This window comes from Gymnoscopelus microlampas (genome assembly GCF_963454915.1).
Source record: "Gymnoscopelus microlampas genome assembly, chromosome: 12".
Lineage (NCBI taxonomy): Eukaryota > Metazoa > Chordata > Actinopteri > Myctophiformes > Myctophidae > Gymnoscopelus > Gymnoscopelus microlampas.
The window spans coordinates 11,549,370-11,576,740 of record NC_139949.1 but is presented as its reverse complement, the minus strand read 5'-3'; the positions used below and the strand labels follow the sequence as shown (position 1 = coordinate 11,576,740).

The following is a 27,371-nucleotide window of genomic DNA, read 5'->3' as shown; positions in this document are numbered from 1 at the left end:
CTCTGTGTTCTGAACACCAGACCCCCACCCATTCAGTAATCTGATCAATGAATCAACTGAAGCATTGTGTACAGCCGTTTTGCTATTTATCGCGACAGTTTGTGTTTGTGTAAAGGGATTTCAGAGGTGTTTGTACCACCTGGAGGTTGACTCGTGAGACTAGAACCTCTCCTCAGTCAAATGTCTCTTTCTTCCAAACTATCGCTGCTTTCAGCCTGGACTATCGGTGCTTTCAGCCTGGGCTGAATGCAGAAACATAAATAAATATATTATGCCCACCCAACTTCTGACCAATCACACTGTCTGAACTTACTATATTTAATAAATACCCTTTTTTCATTTTTTATGATGGATGTAACCAAAAATCTATTAAACATTTTTACAAAAAAACAACACTTTATCACTGATATCGGTATTATGGCCATAGACTGTGAAGAATTCATACTTTTATGCAGTGTGTGTGTGTGTGTGTGTGTGTGTGTGTGTGTGTGTGTGTGTGTGTGTGTGTGTGTGTGTGTGTGTGTGTGTGTGTGTGTGTGTGTGTGTGTGTGTGTGTGTCTGTGTGTGTCTGTACGTGTGAAGCCTTTTCACAACGTCTCATTTTAAATAATTTCCATAGAATAAAAATGAACTAATATTGTTGTTTAGATATGGACTAGTTTGTAAATATCAGAAGTTATCCGTTATCATACCTTTAATGAGAGATTGGTGTTGATCTACTGCACTCTCTCCACTTTCCACTAGGTGGCACCAGTGCCATGTCAGGGTCTTGGTACCACAGAGCTGCTTAGTATGCAGTGAAACAATCAGCTGATTAGATATATCACTTTATGCTTGTTGAGAGCTGATGTTCTAGAAAGGTGAGGGTTTAAAGATGGGGTGAGTGATAGTTATTATATACCAATTGTATCCAATCAGGAGAGGTAAGTCCTACAGAATAAAGGATAAACAAGGGAAATTGTAAGTGATGAAACTTAGAAATGAGCAGACAAAATTGAATTTGTACTCTCTACTGATTGGATGAAATTGGCAACCCACCTGAAAATTAGTTTTCTGTTTATTGAAGAGCTGGAGAGACAGGGAGACCCCTACTGAACAAACATGATATGTAGAAGAATGATTGACTTTTTCCACACACCAAAATAAAAAAAATAAAAAAGTCACTTACTTACCTACCATTAATAAATATAAGGTCATTTGGTGTTCATAATTTACAGCTCAAGCAGGCACAACTGTGCATACCACAGCAGGTCTCATCATGGCTGGAATAATGCTGGTAGAATTGACTAAACAGAGATGAGCTGCATCAATGGAGGATAAGTTAACAGTCCATTGTGTGCAAATAAGCGATATATATTAATGGCACTTTAAAGCTCTTGTGTATGCATAGCATATCTGTACTGTGTTGTATACTTTTGTCACCCTAGGCAATTTTGATACTTACATTTTAACGGAAAAAAAGCAGGCGTGCAACCCTTTTTTCAGTCAGTATCATGTCAATGTCATGGTCAGTATCGTGGTCAGTACCTTGGTCAGTATCATGTCAGTATCATGGTCAGTAGCCTACAAGACATTTGGTATGAGAGGTAAAAAGTAGATGAAAGTTTGTAAAACAAATGTAGGCCTACTTTCAGCAGTCAAACTCAGCCTTTTTTATTGAAGTGTTCACATTTGACCCCAGGGCTGTGAGTTTGACACTGGTCTAAGATCTGTAGCGTTTGGTTAAACGTAGGAGGAGGGAGCTGCCTAGTTGTAGTTTGTCAACCTGTGGATATTTAAGGTAAATGTATAATAATGCAATTGGCATAATAAATTAATATGTTATATACACTTTGGAAATTGGTGTTTGAACAGCTAAATGCCCCTGTAGCCACATTTTCCATACTCAGGCTGTGATGTCAGGAGCTCCATATAAACCACTATACTGTAGGAACGCTTAAGTATATCATAAAAATGTCACAGTTGATTTAACATTAGAAAGTCTTCCAGAGCATTGCCAATCTGGTTTTGAATGCTAGACATTTAAAATGTACATTTATTGGTTTCAGAACCATTTCAGAATTGTTTCATATAATTACATTAAGAAGCTGATGTTGTCTAGATATGTAAATATGTCAAATCTGAAGTTCTCCCTTATCTATTGCCCTATACCTTTAAGAGAACAAATACATATTTGAAAGTTACAATGATGCCGACAAAACACCAAACACACACGTCCATGATTTGTTTAATAACATTAAATACATGATAACAGAGATGCCAGGAGTTAGCGAGTGACTCCCTGAGATACTTCCTTCGGAAGCCTGATGTATACATAGTCGTACGATGGTGTTGTGTGCCAAAAATAGCCAATGTACAAGCTCACAAACACGGTGTGAGCTTGTTGGCTATTTTTGCCGTGCAATACCGTCGTACAATGGAGCATAAATTAGGCACAATGTTTGTGAGGAGACAAAGGAGATGAGGATGTTATGGAGCTCTCAACTGCTACAGTACAACACATTGATTTCATATTCATTTACCGGTGCTTTGAAACTGAATTTCGTAGGCGTTGCTTTTTTATTTCCTTCTTTTTCTCATTCAACACAGTAAATACTAAAAAATAAAAACACATTTAGTCAAATTGTAGTCTACTAGTGCTAGGAAATCTAAAAAGTGTCCTCTAATTCTGTATAAAATGGACAGAGGGACCCATTAGTTCTGTATAAAACGTATAGGCAAACTATGACAGCAAATGTGTTTTACAGAAACGTAGGGAAAGACAAAATGTGGAGAAGGCCATGGGTTCAGCCCAGCAGTAAACAACAACATTAGCTAGTTAGGTTAAAGCGGCACTGTGTCACTTTTTTTATGAATACATTGTAATTTTGTCCAATCAGTATGGTAGAGGTTTAATACAATATAACTTATACAATTGGGTTGGTTGTATTATGTCTCCCTGCTCTTCTATTGAGACATTTAGATCGTGTCAAAGATCACCTAGACACAGGATCTGACACAGATTTTGACCTGATGGTCAAGATTCAATTAATCCCTGAGCAAGCAGGCAGGCTCTATTAGCTCAATGGTAAAAATGTCCGCACTTGTGCAGGAAACAGGGTTCAAATCCAGGGTAGAGGAGGAAAGTTACATAGTGCAGCTTTAAGTCACCAAGTAAAAATTCAGCAGAACATTGGTGAACATTCTGAAAAAAATTGCAGATCTATAATCTCAAAGGGTGACGTGTGAGATTATAAATCACTATCTATTTGATGTACAGTATAACAACGTATATAGGGTTTAGGTGGTCAACAAAATGGTAGATTCCAACGATATGGTGGGATATTAAAACCTGATAGGAAACCAATTCTGTGTGATTAGTTTCAGTTATTGATTTACCAGAGCAGATGAAAACAAAAACGCATCTCTATACTTGGTAATTAATATGGCTCAATTTGAATGTGCCAAATTGTATATAAACCCAAACATGCTGGGTTTGATTTGATTGAGAGTATAGCCAATTACTGTGGCATTAAACATTAATCATCAAATCTCAGTTGGCTTTATGGCCAGACAACTTCTTATAATGTGTAATATATGATGTGAATATTACATCCAAAAATGTAGACATATAACATTTTCACTCAACTATTTCAGGGGAAACAATACCATAATGATGCACGTCCCAAAATGAACACAAGAGGTCACTACACTACTGTAGGCCTAGTTGTTAAAAAACTATGGAAACATCAGGGGTGTAGGTAGGGAAAAAAGAGAATCCGCATGACTTACTTCAACCTCAGAAATTAGGTCTTGGAAAATTGATGTCATGATTTAAGAACAAGTTCTATTCCACTGACTGTCCAGCTTGCTTACAAAGTCCTTCTTAGATATGAACTGCTCTTAGAAGGTGTTTGGGGATATTCCGTTTCTTGCATTAGATCCTTCAATGTGCTGTGCATCCTTCCCAAATAATACATTTGTGCCGTTCCACTTCCAAAGATTCATACAATACAGTACATGGTTCTCTTTCTCTGCATTTTGGAGGGCACAAAAGGTGTCTCAATGGTGATATGTTGTCGGGTTCCATGTGCGGTACCAAGACCTGAAAGACAAACAAAATATCTTAGTTCTCATTTGTATAATGCTATGTAGCTATAACAATATATATATAAAAATATATGACCCCAAATTGAGTCATTATGTAGCCCCCATGTACAGGTTGGTCGACAACATTGTAGTTCCTCTGATGATCTTATTATTTTCTTATTTACTTATTTTCACCAAACAGTGAGGAGTTTCACTAGGAGGACTTAACACATGCTATCCCTACCAGTTACACTCCTTGCTGGACATGCAGCTCTACCAACCTGTACAAGTAGCTAGCAGCTGTTCATGTAATTCTAGATATTATTACGCAGGGATTTCTAAAACTGATACAGAGAGGTATAGGTATGCTTCCATTGAGATCTCAGCTTGAAGTGTACTTTTTGAGTATTGCGACTAATGCATTCCTTTGTAACGTGTTACTGTAACACAACTACTTTTTGCTGTAACTAATTGTATAACTAGTTACTCTTTCCAATTCAACAACACCATAACAGATACTAAAATTAAAAAGTGCTACTCGTTACTTTATGTGAAGATAGCCGACAACTTCAGCGGATTAAAGGTTTATTTTGATCCGACTTCGACTCGGCCCCGTCACAGTGTTAAGATAGGGCTGCCCTGGTGCTAAGTCAGTGTCAGTGTCATGTCAGTACCATGGTCAATACCATGGTCAGTATCATGTCAGTATCATTCATATTCAAAACCCTGAGGAAGACTATATTTGTTGAAACGTTGGTTTCTTTTCATTAAACTTTCTGCATCGTGGCTAAGAGTTGTGCGGCCTCATCCTTATCAACAGTATCATTCATATTGAAAAGTAACAAGTAACTAGTTACTTTTATTTAAAATACAGTTACTTTTTGATCTTTCCCAACATCATATATGAGTGAGTGGTGTGCAGGTAATATCATACCCTGGTGGTGAGCTGTAGGTTTGGTTGACCTGAGAGGAGAGAGTAGTGGAAGCTATGGACAGGTTGTTAGGCGAGGCTCCACGGCTTGCACTGTTAGGAGATGAACTGGATGACACTAGAAGAGAGCAAGAACAAATATGAAACTTAATTCACAGTGATCCTGTGTACACAACCGCACACAGAAACGAGAAACGACATGAGGCTAAAGCACACGTGTAATATTCACAGCACATGGAGTAGGAGGAGTGTTAAAGGACCATACCAGTTTTTTTACATGTGGGTCTTTTAGATAGCATTTCATTTCTTGAAACACTTTTTTATTTTTTAATATTTATAAAGGAAATAATATATTTATGTAATTATACTGTATATATTGGCCTATTCATGATTGTTATTCAAGTCTGGTGCCTCCAAAAACATCTTATACAATACACGTATACAGTACACTTCACAAAACTTGCCATACAGTACTTCATCAAAATGCTATTGGTGTTCTCACTTAGATTGTGTGAATTGGGTCATAGGTCATTGTGCCGTAGGAGAACCATCCCCAATCCCATGCATATTCATATTACATAATTTATAATGCCAAATCACAACAAGTTGTTTCAAGACACTGTAAATATAGAGCAGAGGCCGATGTTTCCCTTTTGCGCAAGCATTTGTTTACAGAAGACATAAATGCAAATGAGACTAACTATGAATTATGACACAATTGGGCCTAAATTACAAAGTCAATTTGAGAACAAAAACATCAGAATAGCATTTTGATGAAGTGTTGTAATCACTTAAACCCTATATACTTCTTGACCGGGGTCCCCCAGGGGTCTATGCTTGGCCCCCTGCTTTTCCCCCCTCTATGTTAATCTGAAAATATCCGCTCTACAAGTTCACAACAACACAACGGCACATTGTGAGATTTAGATCTGCTATTTTGGCCGAATGTTCAGTATATGACATGCCAAGAATAGGGATCCTAAGTTTCGGTTTAGAGTTTTAATAACATGAAAAGATAATGATTTAAAAATATATTTATAAAAAGGTTTCAAGGAATGAAATTCTCTCAAAGTAAGAGTTACAAGGGACACACATATCAAAAAGGTGGATATACTCCTTTAAATTAACTCTGAAAGGGTACAAATTGACCCTTTCACACTCCGATTTAACCAATTGAAACCCTATACCTTAGTTGATCGGATTCGCAAGGGCTCTATACAAGGCCCCCTCCTGTTTTCTACACTAAATAACTTATATTCGTTTACATACACATACACATCCATTTTTTGCTGAATGTTAGCCCCAGAATAGGGATGCTATAGGGGTAAAGTGGTTAAAGGAACATTCCGGATATTTCTGTGCAGTATTACTGACAAATGAGCTAAAAGGCACTTGCCTCCTCCTGAAGGACTGTAGGATCTGGACGTCGTGGCCTGAAACAACATGAAAGTGGTGACAATACACGTAACAAAACTCATGTTTGACCAGCTTTGTATTATATATAATATATTGTTTTCTTGCCAACAACAGTATTCAAATTCAAAGTATCTCCAGGAGCAGCAGTTTTCTGGTATTTTGGTTTAAAAACAAGACACTCTTCTATGACAGTTGTTCTCAAAGTGGGGCCTGGGGACTCCCAGGGGTCTGTAACGGGGTTTCCAAAGGATCCCCAGCAACACCGAGTCACAGTTTTAAGCCCTATTTAAGGCTATTCAAAAATAGGCGATCTACAAGCTCACAACATGTCACATCGCGATGCGTTGTCTTCTCTTGGCACAACATCTTTTCAGATGAGGGTCTGTGACCAATTACACAATCAATTTGGGGGTCCTTGACATGAAAATGTTTGATAACCACTGCTCTATGATGTGTAAAGAGCTTGAACATTTGGCCTGTTCCTTACATCCCTTTCACAAAGCATTGCAATTTACAGTAAGCATAAAAACTGTCAAATGCAGACAATGTTTTCCTATTTGATATTAGCTTAAAGGTGCTTTAAGTGTATTTTATAGTTCTGTATTCAGATAGTAATCATTGCTATATTGTGTTCACTAACAGGAGTCTCTCCAACACGCTAGTAAACAGAAGGTATATTTTCAGTTTGGGATACTAATTTAGTCCAATCAGGAGAGAGAACTCATACGGGATACAGGAGATCAGAATGTAGAACTTTTTAAAAAACTGGACTCAAGTAAAAGTATTGTTACTTTAAAATAATAATGACTCAAGTAAGTCATCCAAATAATTACTCGAGTAAGAATGAGACAGTTCTGTATCTAGTGAAAAAGAATACTCAATAATGAGTTATTTCATATCAGCTGAATGTAATTAAAATGTATAAAATATAAAATGATAAATGCTTGTCTAATAGAAATTAAATTGGCCCTTGTGTTACTTTTATTGTCAGAATGGTTGAAAGTAAAAGTAAGACAAATCGTTTAAAACTTTAACCTTTACTCCTTTACATTTGACCCAAATTTTAACGAGTAAAAGTAAAAACATCCTTAATTTAAAGTGTGTTGCATTAAAACCACTCTTACAAGCAGTGGCGGCAGTTCAGCAAAAGCTAAGGTATGGCAAGGTTAGGGTTGCCAACTCCCAGAGATTAAAATAAGGGACAAGTATCCCGGGCACGCGGCAAAGCCGCGTGGCAGAACTTTTTTGGGGGGGTCAAACCCCCCAAAACCCCAGAAATTATTGTTTTACCTATAACTCAATACAAACACAATGGTCTTACACCTGCATTTTTCCAGGAACCAAGGTATGGCACCTGCCATACCTTGCCATACCCAATTGACGCCCCTGCTTACAAGTGATTTATTCAAAAAGTTACTTAAGTAAATGTAACTCATCGTTACCCACCTCTGACAATGCCATTTTTGCAGTAGTACTGTGCAGTGGTGGATGATAACGTATTGATAATAAACAAATAATGAATGACGTGTAATATGATGGAACTGACCATTCTGGAGTTAAAGGCGTGTGATTTCATGGGCAGGTTGGCCACTGGGCAGTAGATCCTCTTCTCTTTCTGTCGACGGTTACAGAACCACACTCGTACCACCTCCTTCTCCATGGCCAGCTGCTCCGAGATCATTGTTATCTCCTCTGAGTTGGGCTTGGGGTTCTGGAAACAAAATAAATGAATTCAAAGACTCTCAATGTGTCAATTCAGATTGCTCACTATTATATTGGAGGCATTTCTGCTTAAGTTAGACTCTGTCGTATGACGGTGTTGCGCAACGACTTTGCACGAATAAGTATCGGGCTTCCAGAGATCGAAAATATGACTGGAGGATGAAATTTATCCGTTATTAACATGCAGGATGTTACAATGATGGGATTTTGACAATGTATACTTTATCAGATGTTTCTCATTTATATTATTTATTATATATGTACGGTACAGATGTATATTACATTGTATATACATTTGTTTCTTATTTTTCAGTTAACTGTGCACTTGTAAGGAAGCCTGACATTCATGTGAAAGTATGACACCATCAAACAGAATGAATGAATCGTCTCACATCGAGAAAGCGTTTCTCCAGTGTCAGCTTGATGTTGGTTTCAATACTCGTCCTCTTTTTTCTCTTGCGTCCGTAACCTTCCATCAACGGTGGCAGGCTGGCAGAGCTGTTCATCGAATCGTTGGGCGAGTTTTCTAACATGAAAGACAAAATGGACCTCCATCCTTTATAGTTGTTTGCTGTTATCTTGGCACCATTTTAGCACTATAAGCAATTATGTTCTTTTACTACAAAAAAGTGAGACACTAAAGATGAGATTGCTAAATGTCAAAACAAGCCTGATTTGACTGGTATGTATGTTTAAATCTAAACATGTTTAATGCTTTCATTTACAAGCATACAGTATATTGTTAGGCTACAACAACACTAACCGTCTCTTTTTGACAGAAACAAAGAATTTTGTAAAGTATTCACGCTATCAATTTCCATTGCTAACTTTACTCATGGGATTGAGTTGAATTATTTTCAACTTTAGAATTATTTCTTGATTTATCCAAAGCCCAATGCAAACAATCCATTGGAAAACTGTTAAACCTGTCCATCATTGTGAACCCCAAAAAATCTACATAATCTACAGACTTGATTGACTAAATACATATCAGTCTTAATTGTGTACAGTACCTGCATCACTGAGCCATTTCTCTAGCAGAGGCTTCAGCTTGCACATGTTCTTGAAGCTGAGGTTGAGAGCTTCAAAGCGGGAGATTGTGGTCTGGCTGAAGTCATTACCATACAGTTTCCCCATTGCAAGGCCTACATCTCCCTGTTTTAAGATGCACACACACGCACATACAGTACGTACGCACGCACGCACGCACGCACGCACGCACGCACGCACGCACACACACACACACACACACACACACACACACACACACACATAAATATATTTGTACAGTAGCATTACATTCATTATTTTGAGATTCTATGATAACAATGATCTCGGAGCAGCTGGCCATGGAGAAGGAGGTGGTACGAGTGTGGAACCACCTCAAGGACCCCTGGAAGACCCCGGACCCCACTTTCATATACCACTCAAATAGACAAATAGAAATTGGACAAATGAGAATCTCGCATCTCAATCTTTCACGATAGAACTCCGACAATATTAGTCGCAATAAACTGACACAAAAACGGACCTGAGTGAATCCCAGTTTGATGCGTCTTTGTTTGAAAGCCTTAGCAAACTGCTCCAGCTCTTCCAGGTCACTGGGCTCCTCCTGCTGTGGTGCTGTCATGTGTTTGGGTATCTGGAGGTGAGACATGTCCATGTGGTTGTCCATCGACTGGCCTGCCAGACCTGAACGACTCATGGGCTGTAGCAGTGAAACAAGAGACACGGGTCTGTGATTGTTAACAGGGATTTATTTCTTTTTTTTTTACCTGGGCTGGGCCCTATTTTGAGATCATTTGGACACAAACAATGGGTGGGTGTAAACATTATTGGAATTGGTCCATTCAACTCCAAACAATTTGTTAGGTAATTCAAATTATGCCTGTGTTCATTTGTTTTTTCTTTTTTTATGAATTAATTTTCTTTCTTTTTTTTACCTGAATTATTCTGTCTGGAAACATTATTCCAGTGGTGTCGGGTTAAAAAAGAAAATCATCCGGAGCCTCCAGATGATGAGGCGACCAAATGGACCAATTATATTACACCCACCCATCGTTTGTGGTCCAAATAATCAAAAAGCAGGGCCCATGTAGAAAGAGAAACGTGGTTGCATGCCGACGATGCCGTGTCACACGTCAAGCAGTTTTAGTTACACGACACCCACTCACAAATAAGTATAATTCAGGTTTTAATTTATACTTTGACAAAGGGCAAAATTATGCTTTGTCGCATGACACTACCATACAATGACATACTAACATTCTCATGCTAAAGTGAAGTGAGGTTTACCTGTGGAGCCAGAGCCAGTCCAGGCTGGTGTTGGAGAAGACCAGATTGACTCTGGCTGGGGAGGGACAGCAGGTTCTGTTGTAGGAGCGCTACAAAGGAAACACAGCTTATATAGCACACAGTTCACTAGAATGACACACACATGATCACTAGAATGCCATAATAGGTGAACATTTGTCGAAAATAGAACGTTAGGCAAACATTCGTCACAAATTGCAGATGTAAAGCAACGTCTCAAATGCAACACTTTATGAACTTGTAGATTGCCTATTTTTTAGGGGAAAAGGAGTGCGTCAGGAATACACCGCTGGGGGACTCCGGTCAATCAAGCATATTGGGTTTAAAGGAATAGTTCACCGCAAAAAAAAAAACGTATTTTCTATCAATTACACACCCCATGAAGCACTGAATTATTGGAGATTTTTTGTTTTTTGTCACATTCCTGAACCAATAATTTGATGATGATAATTAAGATGCTGATGTATCCGGTAGGAGACACAAAGGAGACTCTTTGTTTCTCGGATAGACCTCCGGTAATCAAATTATTGGTTTAGGAATGCGACAAAAACTAAAAAATCTATGAATTCAACGCTTCATGGGGTGTGTAATTGATAGGAATTAAGTCATTTTTTGGGTGAACTACTCCTTTAAGTAGTTAAACTGATTTTGAACCTAAAAGATTTTTTTTTGGTGAGATAATACATACTATATATATATATATATATATATATGATCTCCTCATATTAGTCTGTTCAGTTTAGCTTTAAAGAAAAATACTGCTGTACGTGTGCATCAGCCCAGCAAGTTGAGAAAGTCAGTAATATAAAGCCGGCTATACTATACTGTACTAATACTTCTCAGGTATTAACATATTTAGCCCTGGGCTCTCTCTATGGTCTGTGGTGGTCTCCATGTAGCTACAGTGTTATGTTCAGCTTCCTCTACGGTTAATGACAGTTTAATCACTGATTTCATAACTTCCTCTTTGTGGCATGGATATTACTTCTGATAATCAAAGTGTGTGTGGTTACTTGAGTGGGATGAAAACATGAATAATAATACAAAATAACAGTAATACACTTTAGTTAAGGAACACTAAAGACGTAAATTAAATAAGCAGCAGAGCAAAAACATGAGGATAAAATATGAAATAAAGAAAGAAAAGAAAACGTGAAACAATCACCTGTGCATCCAGTCTCAATGTTAGTAATAAACAAATAATTGGTCTATTAACCAGCATGCTCATGAAGGTTTAATAAAATGTAATTAGGGGCCAGGCTATAAAGCGCCTTAAAAATAATCAGCAAAAACTTAAAATCAACCCTAAAGGTTTGTTCATGGCTCCCTCCTTTTTTTCCTCTACACCAAATCTCTTCATAGACAATTGTGAATCTTCAAGTTTCATATTAGTTCTCTTCTCCTGGTTTTAGTTCAAGTTCTAGCAGCAGATTTCTGGACAATTTGGACCCTATTGAGTGTGTATTTTATGCATTTATTTATTTTTTTGCTTAAAGGACTACTTCACACATTTTCAACTTTGTCTTCATACAGCTGGTCCGACCCCTTCTTAATGTAACACGGCATCATTTCTGTCTACTCACTCTGTGTGTCAGAGGAGGGCTGTGGGCAGTTCAGAAACTGCCTACCAGAGATCATCCGTAGGCAGGTTTGGTCATTGTAATTTTGTTTTTTATTAATGCAAGAACAATGGGTTCCATTTCAGCATGCTAACTTTCCGGGAAGAGAAATTCTGTATTTCTATAAGCTTGTTGGAATCCCCATTGATGATGTCATCGGTAGGCAGGTTTCTGAACTGCCCACAGCCCACCAGTGAGACGCAGAGTGTGTAGACTGACATTGTGGCATCCTATTATGAGCAGCATTAGCGAGGACCAATTATGTAAGGTTGAAAATAGGTTAAGTTCCCCTTTAAAGATATTAGATAGGGCTTACAAATTTAAGTTGACGATTAATTATCATTCAAATAATTGCGATTAACGATTTAATTGGGTTTCTGTCGTTGAAAATTAATGGAACATTATGAATAAAAATTACATTTCTGTTTGGCTTTTAGCTTTCGGAAACAAAAGTTGCACGGGGCAGATAGGACAAATAACACATATTTAATTACTTTATACTTAAAAATAAACATTAATAGTGGAAATAGCCGATCTATAAGTTCAAAACGCGTCGCGATAGATCTGCTATTTCCACTATTTTTGACATTTTTGGAAAATATATGACATTTTTTAACATGGAATTGATTATGATGATTATGCAAAAATAATTATGATTATATAAAATATTTGCGATTAGACGAGCATGTAATAATTGTGACAGGCCTATCAATAGATTAGATTCCCATCCAACTGCTTTTATGCAGCAGGTTACACATGCAATATATTTTGTGTATTTTGTTGCAAAACTAGGTTAAACCAACAGAAGGAGGTGGTGCGACGTGTTTGACGTGCGAAGTGCGTGCGTGCATGCATGGGTGTGTGTGGGTGTGTGTGTGTGTGTGTGTGTGTGTGTGTGTGTGTGTGTGTGTGTGTGTGTGTGTGTGTGTGTGTGTGTGTGTGTGTGTGTGTGCGTGTGCATGCGTGTACCTTGGTGACTGCTCTGTGACTGTGACAGCAGGTAGGGGGAGGAGGATGAGAGGTGTGATGGAGGCATCAGAACCAACTGCTGGTGAAACGACGGCAGCTCCTGCTGGCAACACAACAACAGATACTCTACGTTGAACATTGGTTACAAAGTGCCATATAACAATCTAATTGAAGCAAATCATATTAAATATATTCAAAGAAGTAAAAAAAAAAAAAAAAGAGATGTCATCACAATATTAAAGGAGTGTAAGTATGCTAGATTCAGGGTAGCAGTCCAATTGTGTATTCTGAGTATTAATTTTACTCTAAAGGTTGTTATACACCGGGGCGATTTTTTCGTGCGAATAATGCGTTTTTTTTAAAAACCTTATAAAGTCAATGGCTCCGTACATGGAGCGAAAAAGCGAAAAAGCGAAGCGAAAAAGCGTCTTTTAATTATTCGGAACGAGTCCGAATTTTGCGTATATTCGCTATTTTCGCCGGTGTCGCCCGGTGTGTAAGGACCTTATGAGTGTACGCATTTATTTTGATTTTTACACTCTTGGACAGACTGGAAATTATTTTGCTCTTGAAGGGCAATAAAGTATCTATGTATCAATCTATCAATCTATCTTTATTTTACTTTATTTAGATAATGCTTTGACATAAAAAAAATAAAAAAAAACATGTCCATTTGGTTACATTTGTAACTTTCATGTTCTAGATTTGAACCCAGGTGCTGAAATTCTTACCACTGAGCCTATTCTGACCTCCAGTACCACTCATCACTAGGTCGTGTCAAACCAATGTCTCAATAGAAGTGCAGGGAGACCAAATACAACCTCAAATTGTATACGCTATATTGTATTAGCATTCTCTACCATACAGATTGGACAAAATAAACTTTTATTCACAAAATAAAGTTACATAGTAACATTTTACAACGTATATTGTAGGTTTGGTCGTCTTACCCCAGTCAGCTGTCCAGGTGGAGGCAGCAATGAGCTCTGTGTCAGGTGACATGTCTTAAGTGACGATGTGGAATGGGGTGAGTCGTTCAAGTCCTCTGTCTTTATCTGGGACACCAAAGGACACACACACGCACGCACGCACGCACGCACGCACGCACGCACGCACGCACGCACGCACGCACACACACACACACACACACACACACACACACACACACACACACACACACACACACACACACACACACACACACACACACACACACACACACACACACACACACACAGTGTCAGTCAAGCCTTATGAAAACACATCTTTCAATAACTGTGACCAATTGTTGATGTTGACTGAATGCTGAATGTTAATATCAGTGATCATTTCCATTTCCATTTATTCATTTGAGAAATATAGCAGCATCCACAAGAAGCACAAACATTTCAGAAACAAAACACTGGAGACGGTCAGAAGGTTTGTTAGAGCATAAAACTAAGTCTCAGTAAAGCAGAGGCGCAATACTCTGACTAATTCATATGGTCAACATGTTTGACAGCATGAATGGGAGTTGACGCTCTTATCTACACCTTTTTCAGCTGAACATATGTAACAAACATCTGGCATGGCCATTCGATTAGCCACCTTTTAAAAACAGAAAGGCACCGCCTTTTTACATCGAACCCTATAAAAAAACACCAAAAGGCGACCACATAGTAGCCATCTTTAAAAGGCACTGGTCAGAGCGATTTTTAAGAAATACGCTTGTGACCCCAATCACTTTTTATCAGCTGTCCAATCACAACTGCACACGAATACAGAGCTGCTCGCCTGAGTTGATAGTCTCTCTCGCACGCTTGAGCTATAGGCGTATATACTGTAGCTAAATCAGTCATTTTCAAACAGTTTTTCATTTCAAGGACCCGCAGTTTGATATGCAGAAGACCACAGACCCCCAATTGATACTGAATTTTTATTTTATTTTTTTAGACCCCAATCTACTGTGTAAAATCCTCAATGCTTATTTAACTTTGTACACTGTGATTGTACAAATGGGTCCATTTGGGTCCATTTGGGTCCATTTGGTTCCATTTGTACACTCTCAGAGTTACAGACCCGTAAAAAAATATATATACTTTGTAACGTGTGCTTTTGAATTACTTAAGTCTTTTTAAAAGCCCGTACGTTTTCAAAACCAGTACTTTAACTCAAGGTCAAATTTGACAGAGCAACGTTCACTTGCAGTTGAATATTATTTGACTAGGAGCATCTATACTTTGACTCAAGTACTGGAGTTGAGTACTTTGTCAGCCCCTGGTTATGGATTCAAGATATTCTTATGTCAGGAGAGGTATTTGAAAAGTTGTAGCAGCTGAAATAAACTGCTTATTGAAATAAACTGCATGAACCTTTTCTCTCTCTCTCTCTCTCTCTCTCTCTCTCTCTCTCTCTCTCTCTCTCTCTCTCTCTCTCTCTCTCTCTCTCTCTCCCGCAGGCTCTCAGGCCTGTTGTGTTGACACATTTGACAAACTGACAAAGACTAAAGATTTTTTTTTTCTTTATAAATGTGTGGCAAATTTTGTATGTACACAATATTGTTGCAGTTACTATTTGTTTTTGTTTAGTTTCTTAAGTGTTCAGCTTAGTTTCAGTTAACTCTAATAACCTCAGTGAGGAGAAACAATAAAGTATGCACATATTCAATACCCTGGGACCATTCGCTTGACTTTTTAAACAAGACACAATGAAAGCAAGCCCTCACCCTCCCCTCGGGCAGGACAGTATGCAAATACCCCCCCCCCCCATCCCCCATCCCCTGAACCTGTGGTGAGTTCCTATGGACAGGAATGAAAGAAGAGCCGTTCCAAGCCAAAAATACTATTTGAGGAACTATCTAAATAGCTCTAAACTATTTGATTTGTATTAATTAGACGTCAACAATGCCAAAAATAAACAACTGCTGGATTGTCCCGAGGACATGGGCAGACCAGAAAGTCAGTTTCACCTGAGGTCTGGGTTGACTGTCAAAACCGACCTTTCGGCTTTTCATGTTGCAGTGCCAGGGTATGGACATCTTTAGACAGAAATTAACCCAATTAAATTAGCCTTTTATTTTCAGATAAACCATATTAAGTATGGTCAAGTTCATTTGTCTTAACTTGTTGATGCTGCTAAATGCATGTGCGCTTAGTAAGTAACACATTATTTATAAACTGTTGCACCTCTTTAAACCATGACTCCAAAGTGTTTCACAGTGGGGAATATAGATGATTCTAAAACACAAATGGAGCATACAGTAACAATATAGAAACTAGGAGTGAGAATACAACAGTGATTAAAAACATGACACCAGCCTAATTTTAAAGGCACTTGCCCACTGCTCCTAATAGCTAGGATGAGTTATACTGAGGACAAATTTCACTATTATGTGCAAATGTACTGCGGCAAAACAAAAAAACTGCCCATGTTATTATATACAGTGGAAGTGTGTCTATAGAGAATGAAGTGTGACAAGGACCCTCTAATGACTACCATTTGATTTGTTCAACTCTTTGTGTTCACTTAAAGGGTCTACACCATGAATTTTAACTTTTTCTTCATTTTTGTGTGTTTTTGGTCTCCCCCACCTCTCTTCTGTTCCAACAAATACCCGACTTCGAGCATGCAGGCTTTCATAGGCTATCTGTGGTTTTCATGTAAATTGGTCTGAAAACAGTCCGTCAGATTTGTTCCCCCACCCTACGTCACGTCTGGGAACAATTCCTCCCGTTTTTCAGTTCTAACCAAAAAAAAAAAATCAAATTTTTTTTTTTTTTTTTTTTTTATAAATTTTTTCTTATTTTTTTTTTTTACTTTTTCCACACAGAACCAGGACATGACATGCATACAAACTGGCTCAATAGCGCCCCGTGCCAAACAGGACAATGTGGTATTGCAGGTGAAAGTGCTTTATAAGCCAGAGAGAAGTTAGTTGGAACGAGTATATCTGAGGCTTGATTTAGGCTCAAACCTTTTGAAAAACGTTTGAGGGACATAAACAATATGATATCAAATATTATTATTATTTTTTAAATTCATGGTGTAGCCCTTTAATCCAACAGGTGTGATGTGTGGCTACTTTGTACGGATATTACGTCCCTCCTTGTAAGCATTCTGGTGAACTTATTTGGCGCCACAAATCACTCAGTATCTTGGATAAGGAAAAAAATAAAAAATACAGTGGTATCAAAATTTCTTGCTGTTCACATTCGGTCAATAACATATTTTAAACTGTTTAAAACGGTGCTGTCCTCTCACCTTGAGATTACCTGTTCATACTTTGGCTAAATCATCATAACATATCTATTAACCAATGATCCATTTAAGTGATCTGTGTATTACTGTTGTAAGTGTTGTTGTTGTTGTTGTGTTATAGTTGTATGTCTTGTTTTGTTTTGCCTTGTTTGTTTTGTTTTGTTGACATTGTTTGAACTGTCTGTGAAATGTTGTGTCTAAATGTATGAAAAATGTATCTCTATAATATGTGGATCCCCTTGAGATGTACCATCTCGAGGTAATACAATAATTTCAATTCATTTCTAACAGGTCTTTCTACAGATGTTGTTTTGAACCATTCAGTGAGGGCTGGCTCAGGTGACATGATTGATCATGAGTGTGAGACATGTACTGTACCTGCTTTAGGCTAGATGCTACAGTAGATACATACACAATTGAGCAATGGAATAAGGATTATACCGGAGGCCTGACATGTTCAGCATTGTGACTCACAGTATACCCGACTTTAAGGCAGAGCATTTCCCTAATAATGGTGTAGTTTGTTTCGAGGAAGCCAATTGGATTACATTCATTACATTTCAGTATGGTAGTGAGTTAAATGAACACTGTGTCTGTTCTGTTTACTTTAGCAGGAGTGTGAAAGCTAGCTTAATCTGCTTTACCGAGAGATAATGTTACTGGTCACAAGTAATTTACAATTTAGGCATTTAGCAGCAAGGTAATCACATACAGAGAGACAGTGTAGTGCCTCAACCATTCAAGCTCATCACACACTCCCTTTTTTGCCGTTGAACACACAGAGTGTTGAATCTACAGCACCGGGCTATTTACACAAGACAAAGCACAGATATGGTCAAGAAAAATACAGCTTCCACCCCACTTTGCGACACAGTCTCATCAGAAAACGTACACTTAATGACCAGACCACTTCAAATAACATCAAGTGCTTAAATATTTCTGTAGCCTTTCATATGTTTTGTATGTATTAATATGTGTATCCATAATATACAGTAGCAGCTAAATTAACTGATTATAATTGTAACTTGCTTAATATAGTTAACTTAATAACGTCCCGTAAGTGATATTGTTTTGTTAAATCAAAACTACAAACACAAAAGTTGAAGCCTTATATTCTGATAGCAGACATTGCTATAGAGTTCAGTAACAGGGGTCTCCGCGTCTCTCCAGCTCTTTAATAAACAGGTGGGTTACCAAGATCATCCAATCAGGAACCCATTTATCAGCTTCAATTTGATATTGTTTAAGCTCCAATTTTTGTCTGATATATTACTATTTTTGTTTCATCACTTCCAATTTCACTTGTTTATCCTGTATCCTGTATACGTTTTCTCTCCTGATCGGACGAAATTGTAATCACAAACATACAGCAATAATTACTATCAGAATATAATGACTTAAAGCTACGCTACTGTATGTAACTTTCTTCTTTTACCCCGGATATGAACCCGGTTTCTGCGCAAGTGCTGACATTTTTACCATTGAGCTAATAGAGCCTGCCTGCTTGCTCAGGGGATAAATACTGAATCTTGACCATCAGGTCAAAACTTGTGTCAGATCCTGTGTCTATGACCTTTGACACGATCGAAATGTCTCAATAGAAGAGCAGGGAGACAAAATACAACCACCCCAATTGTATAGTTATATTATATTAGTTATGTTGTATTAACATACTCTACCATACAGAATGGAACAAAATAAATTGTATTCATTAAAACAAAGTTTTATAGTGCTGCTTTAAATCACCTTTTATCACCTTTAATACAGTCTATATTATTGCACCTTTATTTATTAATTTAAGTTTATGCATAACGTTCAGTATGTTACTTACTTGTCGGGTGAAGTCAATTCCATTTTGTTCTAAATCTGTGTGAAAAAAGGACATACATTTGTTAAGATTGAATACAGTAGCACAAATGAATAGAATTCAAAACAATTCAGTGATAGTCAGAAAAGACCATTTAGTCCAGGGGCCAAGCCATATTTTGGTACCACCTAAGGTGACCGTAAAGTTTTTGTATTTTTGTCTTCCTACATGTCTCTAGTTTATATTTTGGTATGATAACCCTTCCAATCTTGTAGCTTAATGGCAGTTATCACTACCTACCGGCTAATGTATCCGGTAGGAGACACAAAGTAGAATCTTTGTGTCTCCTACCGGAAATACACCCGGGCATCAAATTATTGCGACAAAAAACAAAATATATCCATGTATTCAAGGCTTCATGGGGTGTGCAATTGATAGAAAATAAATATTTTTTTGGGTGAACTCCTCCTTTAAGTTTCCCAGGGGGACTCTCTACCCATTCAGCTATGACCACCCTAGACCGAAGGAGGGTCAACTTATGGAAAGCAGTCTTTTTGCAAACACCAAAAATCTGAGTCAATTGCACACCCCATGAAGCCTTGAATACATGGATGTATTTTGTTTTTTGTCGCAATAATTTGATGCCCGGTTGTATTTCCGGTAGGAGACACAAAGATTTTACTTTGTGTCTCCTACCGGATACATTAGCCGGTAGATAGTGATAACTGCCATTAAGCTACAAGATTGGAAGGGTTATCATACCAAAATATAAACTAGAGACACGTAGGAAGACAAAAATACAAAAACTTTACGGTCACCGTAAACAGGTGGTACCAATTTGTGAAAATATCAGTGTTGGCCCCTGGACTAATTCATCAAGTGATCCTCCACATTCCAGCAGGCTATGCCCTGACGATTAGTGTAGAGAGACCATATTTTACAAAACCCAAACTGGGACCCTTGATCACTTAAATCATGGCAAAAACTGCCCATCTACAAGCTCACAACACATTGCATCACTCTTGAAGATCGGCTGTTCTGGCTACTTTTGACCTTTTTTTTATCATTGCTTTGAAAGAAGTTTTCACCTGGTGTTTTCATCAGGATGGGGGACAATTATTTTAGCACATGCTGTCCTACAACTAGTGACTTCACCTTTCAATATAATGGAGCATGATAAACATTGATGTAAGCACTCAAAACAAGTGTTTTTATTACTTTATTTTATCTATGGTGAAAAGCGGGACAATTTGGTGTTGAAAACCGGAACATTTTTGTATTTTTGAGATATTTTAGGGACTCTGGACACTGAGCTTGAAACCGGGACAATGCTGGCAAAACCTGGACATCTCGTCACCGTATAGTGACCCTCCCACATTATTAAAGGCCCAGATATTCAAAGTGCTTGTGACAAATTTAATTTGCACAAATTTAAGTTTCTCTGTATAAAGAACAAGTTATAACATTGTTATACAAGTTTTACTGATCTAACAACATGATGTATGTAGACTGTGATTTGTCTGTGCATATTATGTATGTTTCACACATTAGAAGTATACAAACAATCACTCCAAACAACGGCACAAGAATGTAATTGGACAAATATCCCTGAAAGACCAAACTCTTAAATGTGTGTGTGCTAAAAGTGTTAAATTAACCCATTTTGGGCGGGAACCCGTATTTTTAACTATATATTTCAGGACGGAAACCCCTTTTGGGGTTCTTGTTGCTATGTACAGTATTTAGCAACATACATTTGTTGTAATTTTTGAATAAATAGTTTTTTTTTCAGAAAGCTTGGCGTTTTTATAATGGGCCTCAGGTCTAAATGGGTTAACACTCTGGGTTTCACTGTCTGTGCTGTTTACTTTGGCAAGAGTTTGAATGTTTTTCAGAAAGACTCTAGCTTCGGCTGCTTTACCTATAGGAGATAACGTTACTGGTCACAAGCTCATCACATACTCCCTTTTTTGCCGTTGAACACTTTGTGTTGAATCTACAGCACCAGGCTATTTACACAAGACAAAGCACAGATGAAAGCTCTGGTCAAGAAAAAGACTCCTTCGCCCCACTTTGCAAAAACAAATAAAAAAAGATACACAATTCTTGTATGCAGGGTCCCTGGCACAACATATTTTCAGATGGAGGTTTAAACCATGGTTTAAACAACATTAGGAAGGAAGCCCAAAATTATCAACTATCTCAATTAGACAGAAATTGGCTTGCGTCATCACTATGCGTCTCATTGAGAGGCTATAGCCCTACCAGTGACAATTGTGACATCATCAATGGGGGTTTCAAGCTAGTAGAAACTACAGCCTTTCTCGTCTTGAAAAGCTCGCAGAAATAGAACCATTATTCTTGCTGTAATAAAAAAATGATTTAAAAAAGTCTGAAATCTCACTGGTAGGCAGGTTTCTGAACTGCCCACAGACACAGACCAAGTAGACAGAATTGGTGCCATCTTATAATGAGCATTATGCTGGGAACCCACAAAAAAAATAGCTTTTATTATGCTTGCACGTAACTGTTCTCGCCAACCCTAGCCACAGCGGGACGTCTGGTCAATGCATTTCAATGAGAATGCTTAAAGACAAACTTTTTTTCCCGTCCAGAGTGAGAATAAAAAAGTTCAACGACTAAGACTGCTCCAGTCGCACACGTTGAACTTTTTTTTCCCCACTCTGGGTGCTCGGACACTCCGTTCGTGCGCGGCCAGTGAGAACGCCTGCATTCATTAACATGGGGCGGGAAAAAAATCAGCTTATGCGCTTATGCTTGTGCATAAAAGTTTGAAAATGGGTGAAGAAGTGGTCCGTTATATAATAAGTACGTATTACAAAGACACATATTGTACATAAAGACTTTTGCTGATACAATACAACAATATGTTACGTATGGCTAGGTATGGCTACATAACTTACATTATGCACATTTTCCTGTGGTCAATTAGTACTATATTTAACCCATCTTGATGGGGCCGATTCTAAAAACGCCTTCTAAATCCTGACCTAAGTTTTCTGAAAAACTTCAGATTTGAATTCCAAAATTTAAAAAATGTAAAACAAATGCTATATATGTAGCAACAGCTAATGTTACAACAATGTGTTGCTTGATTGAAAGGTATAACAACGAATAGGTGTTCCAGGTCTAAATGGGTTAAATGTGTGTATTAAAACTGCACTTTGGGACTCTTGTCCTTATTTCAATATAAGTATTTCCACCTCAACAACTTTCATCCTGGTGTCCCTATTCTGGGAATCTTTTATCTAAAATAATAGGAAAAATAGCAGATCTACAGGCTCACAACACATGGTGCTGTTTCTGAAATATTTGGACAAATTTGGAGCAAAAGTTTTAAAGAATTGGGAAATAAGACATTCTGCAAAATGTGTACTTTTACGTTGACCGTCAGTTTATTTTGATGCGAAAACTTTTACTCAAGTACATTTTTGAAAATATAGAAACTTTTCACTTGTATCAGAAAACGTCTATATTATGGTATTGCTCGAAGTACTTCTTCCACCACTAATTCTCATTAAAAAAAAGAAAAAATGTATACAGTGGGAAAAAAAGGATATTTACTTGACAAATAATAATGGGTCGGAAACACTGCCGTGGCGCACACTTGACAAAAGAGGTAGTTAGAAGCTGGAGGTGAAATGCAGGGGAGAACAGTATAGGAGAGGACGGGAGTTCAAAGGTCTGCTTTTCAGAGGTAATCTTGCATGATTTGAATGTCAAATGAGCCTGGGGGTGTCTGGAATGGGCACTGTGCCTAGTGGAAGCAATACTATGAAAACTGACCAACCTACCCTACCCCACGCCCAGCACCTGTATACCCCCCCCCCCAAACACACACACACACACACACACACACACGCACACACACACACACACACACACACACACACACACACACACACACACACACACACACACACACACACACACACACACACACACACACACACACACACACACACACACACACACGCAGAGCCAGCCAAAACTTCCAGTATGGAAATGATCACATCATGCAAATAAGCTTGTAGCCTTGGTAACCTCTTCTTTTAGGCTCTTAACTTGGCCTGTTGGGTTGATGTAGCATGACACACACACACACACACACACACACACACACACACACACACACACACACACACACACACACACACACACACACACACACGCGCGCGCACACAAACAAACGCATTCACATTATGCACGCACGCACACGTGACTTTGTTTTTTCATACAAAAACATGCATGTAAGTCTGTCCTTCATAAACAATATGATACTAATGGATTTCTATTGCAGTGGTTCTAAATCTTATCTGTGTTACGGGCCCCCATCAGAAAATGTTTGTGCCAGGGACCCCCATACAAGATTAGTGTGTGTAAAATGTTTAAAACTATTCAAACTTTTTCACATTTGTGAGCTTGTAGATCTGCGATTTTCAAATAGTCGATGTACTGTATAGGGTCAAAGTGGTTAAACAGATTTTGATGCTACATTAACTAATTTAGCTGGGGACCCCTGGAACCTCCTCAAGTCCCCAGACCTCACTTTGAGAACCACTGCTGGACTGGGGGATCCCCAAATTATGTTGGGGGGTCCCCAGATGATTAGCTTAATGTGCAACATTGTTTTCTCACTCAACAGTAAACAAACCAACATGCGGTATAAGTGTATACAGGGTATCTGCACATTTCAAAAGTTACAATTTAATGACTTTTAAGACCTTTTTAATACCAAATTGTCAAATATTACGTAAGAAAGAGACAAACATTGTCTGAAAATAGCCGATCTACAAGCTCACAACACCTCGCAGTGCGAAGCGTTTTGAGCTTGTAGTTCGGCTATTTTCACAATACTTATCTGTGGAACCGAGTCAAACTAAATGTAATGCCCACAATTCCAAATGCTTGTCAGGGTGGGGGGTCCCCACTTCAAATATGATCTTTTGGGGGTCGCGGGCTGAAAAGTTTGGGAACCCTTGCTCTACTACACTGTGAAACTGAGTGAGTGTAACTCAGAAAATAAGATTTCAAAATAGGAAATATTCTGTTTTACTTGATTTAGTTTATACATTGTTTGCCACTGTCACTGCACTTTGTAAATGTATATATACAGATATATATATACATATAAATATACAAATAGTGGGTTGGAGCATGTTGCAGGGAGAATGTCATACTGATCAAGATGTCAGTGTAGTCATAGATACGGATGTAACAGCTGACTAACACGGAGGATACAAACACGCGCTTGGCATTTCAATTTGTGGTCTATAGAAAAACGGACAAACAAAACAAAACAAAACAAAACATTCACTTCTCTCACGCGTGCAAAAAACTCTTTCCAAAATCTAAAGTTCCACATTTTCCCAGCCGGGTTCCGTATTTGGCAGACTGGTTTGTCTCGGCGGCCGGCCTCAGGGCACGGAACGTTTGGTTTGCAAACAGCCTCAGGCGACATCCTGGTACGACACATACCAACTGACACTTCTAACATATCGGTGCTGTCGGGCAGAAACCTCTTATCTCCATATTTTAACTTCTTTTTTTTTCTTTTCTTTTTATAAAGTAATGCCCTACTTGATCATACTACAGTATTTGTACAGTACACACAGAGTTAAATTAACACTCAGGATTTTACAGTGAAGGCCCGGCAGATGTTTGTATATAATGCTCATTAACAGAAGAACAAACCACATCATTTTACTTTTGCACTACATATGTTTTAAACAAAACAGAAAGCTTGTTTTGTGTGCAGAAGAAAAGTCAGCATTCACCCTCGACATAACTAAAGATTTAAAGAATTACACCAGTTGACCACCAATGTTCTGTAAAATATGTCTCAAAAAAGTCTGTATGAAGTTAACCACTTGAACCCCAGCATACTGTATAAATTCAGAGTGAACTTTAGCCGAAAAACTGCAGATCTACAAACACAGACTCGGCTATAAGATATTTGGTGTAAACGGAGAAAAGAAAGCGGTCCAATAGTACAGAGCCAACTCAAGTCCAGTTTGCCATAAGCCTAGACTATTAGTGTTTAAGTTGTGAAACTGTCTTCACAGGTGTAGAGAAAGGAATGCAGATTGAAATATAGCTCACCTGCATGCTGGCCGGGAGTCTCTGAGTGCTCCGCTGCCTCTGCGCTGCTCATCTTAATATCTGTAATGATAAATATGGCTGATTTTCCTAAAGGATTGTAACTTTACCGGGGCCGGTGCGGCACTCCGATCAGCCAGGAAAATTATCTGGAGCTCATTCTAATGCGGTGCCCCCATCAGCATATGACACACTCACACACACACACACACACGCACACACACACGCACACACACGCACACACGCACACACACACACACACACACACACACACACACACACACACACACACACACACACACACATTTACGTGCAAGCACACATGCATACACAGATAATGCATGTTATGATATTCATGCATATCCCCAGTAAAGCACTAGACAAGTTGACTGTCCAGTTTGCTCCTGCACGCGACCTCTCACAGTCACAGCAGTAAAGGCCCCCAAGTCACCTTCCAGTTATTATACCATAGCTCCCAAAGTGGCAAACTTGCCACTTTGCCACTTGCCACAGTGGGAAAACTTGCCACTATATGTACTTGTACATACACAGTAGCTCTGAGAGACTACAAATGGAACCGAAAGGTTCCATTTGTAGACTCTTCAGCGCTACTGTGTATGTATTTGTACACTGAGGATTTGACTGCGTATATGACAACAAATGTAACATTATTCCTGCATAATATAAATGACCTGGTTACAGTATGTGTACATGTTGTGACTCACCTGAGTTGAACAGAACCGCTGGCTTATCTCTGATATTGTCTCTCTTCGGGTTTATTTAAAAAGGATGCTAATATAGAGATGTAAAAAAACAAAACAAGAAAGAAGTGCGGGAGACTCCACGGAGGCTCATCTGCATTTTGCTCAGTGGGGTTTTAAGTGGAGGAACGCTGCAACCCTTTACAGCACAGGTTATACCACACACACACACACACACACACACACACACACACACACACACACACAGGCCTATTTGCATAAGACTCTGCGTGCGTCCTATCCAGCTCTAGACAGTTTGCATAAAACAACAATGGGGTTACTGCGAAGAGAAGGGTGTGAGTGAGCTCCTCTCTGTGTGTGTGTGTGTGTGTGTGTGTGTGTGTGTGTGTGTGTGTGTGTGTGTGTGTGTGTGTGTGTGTGTGTGTGTGTGTGTGTGTGTGTGTACACTTGTTCCGGTGCATGTTCATACAAAGGGTTAAATAGACAGGGAGCAGTTTATGCTCATCACAATGTGACAGGCTATAAGAACACATAACTCCATTGGCTCCCGGTTGCTTCCCACACCAAGTACAAAACACTGATGTTGGCCTACAAGGCAACCACAGGCATGGCACCCGGCGCATATACAGTACCTTGATTTAGACTAATTGATTAATAAATGATTTGTAGTGCTGAATTTTCTGTGTTCAATTTACAGCAAGTCCTATGTGCCTTTTTTATATTTGTCGTGTGTCACGTGCAACATTGTCACCAAGATCCAAAGTTTGAAGTTCATTCCTGTGCAATTGTTGTTCTTAGCCAACAAAGTGGTTGTGGTTCCGAAGCTCAACAACACATCATATCCAAAAAAAAAACATGTGTTCATGTACACTTGTCTATGTCTGTCTGTACAAAACAGTGAAGATTGTGATGAATGGGCCTACATGTACACAGTACAATCTGGAGTGTTAATTTAACTTGAAAGTATAAAACTGACCCAAGGGTCCATTTTGATACTTTCTGAATTAATATAACATAACAAATGTATTTTGACTGTCTGGAGGTCTGGCTAATCATGACTGACAGTAGTAGTATAAGTATCAGTATTTTACTTTTTCCCCCCCAATTTATTTATTCGCACAATAAAAAAACAGTTCAAAGGTAACAATATAAAAAAAATAACAGAAATAAGTGCAGGTTAGAAAAGAAACCCATATAGGGCTTACACGAGGTTCTCACCTAAAATAATAAACAAGTAGTAAGTTAAGCATAGTAATCAAACATAAGACACGACAAACAACAAGTACCTTGTGTGCAGTTGAATGTGTGGGTGCGTGTGTCTGTGTGTTGAGTGTGCGTGTGCAGTGCACATGTCTGCACATGTGTGTCTCTGTGTGTGTGTGTGTGTGTGTGTGTGTGTGTGTGTGTGTGTGTGTGTGTGTGTGTGTGTGTGTGTGTGTGTGTGTGTG

At 38.5% G+C, this 27,371-nt stretch overlaps 2 protein-coding genes across 4 annotated transcripts in view; one reads left to right on the top strand and one right to left on the bottom strand.

Moving 5' to 3' along the window:
- Positions 1-307, top strand: part of LOC311057048 (uncharacterized protein) — a 17,963-nt gene extending 17,656 nt beyond the window's left edge. The window contains exon 6 of the mRNA XM_084073936.1: positions 1-307. This exon is cut by the window's left edge and continues 1,199 nt beyond it. The gene's annotated coding sequence lies outside the window, so the exon portion shown is untranslated.
- A 1,952-nt stretch (positions 308-2,259) lies between these two features.
- pou2f3 (POU class 2 homeobox 3) lies at positions 2,260-26,063 on the bottom strand. 3 transcript variants are annotated; one of them, XM_084074629.1, is made up of 13 exons: positions 25,927-26,063; positions 25,205-25,264; positions 19,106-19,140; positions 13,989-14,093; positions 13,039-13,141; positions 10,433-10,521; positions 9,669-9,845; positions 9,151-9,292; positions 8,530-8,663; positions 7,962-8,126; positions 6,396-6,432; positions 5,003-5,117; positions 2,260-4,084 (listed from the first exon to the last, which is right to left on the bottom strand). In XM_084074629.1, exons 2-13 carry the CDS (start codon positions 25,254-25,256, stop codon positions 4,042-4,044), a joined length of 1,197 nt encoding a protein of 398 aa, XP_083930755.1. In that variant the 5' UTR covers positions 25,257-25,264; positions 25,927-26,063; the 3' UTR covers positions 2,260-4,041. The 3 variants fall into 3 exon arrangements, with proteins under 3 accessions (XP_083930755.1, XP_083930754.1, XP_083930756.1); XM_084074628.1 differs by lacking the exon at positions 25,927-26,063 and having other exon boundaries at positions 25,205-25,381; XM_084074630.1 differs by lacking the exon at positions 25,927-26,063 and having other exon boundaries at positions 13,039-13,138; positions 25,205-25,381.
- Between the last annotated feature and the right edge of the window lie 1,308 nt (positions 26,064-27,371).

Coding starts and splice junctions, on each gene's coding strand:
- pou2f3 (XM_084074629.1), bottom strand. CDS start 25,256: ATGAGCAGCGCAGAGGCAGCGGAGCACTCAGAGACTCCCGGCCAGCAT. Junction 9,293..9,668: donor TCAAACTGGGATTCACTCAG/GTCCGTTTTTGT, acceptor ATCTTAAAACAG/GGAGATGTAGGCCTTGCAAT. Junction 5,118..6,395: donor CTACAGTCCTTCAGGAGGAG/GCAAGTGCCTTT, acceptor GCTCTCTTCTAG/TGTCATCCAGTTCATCTCCT.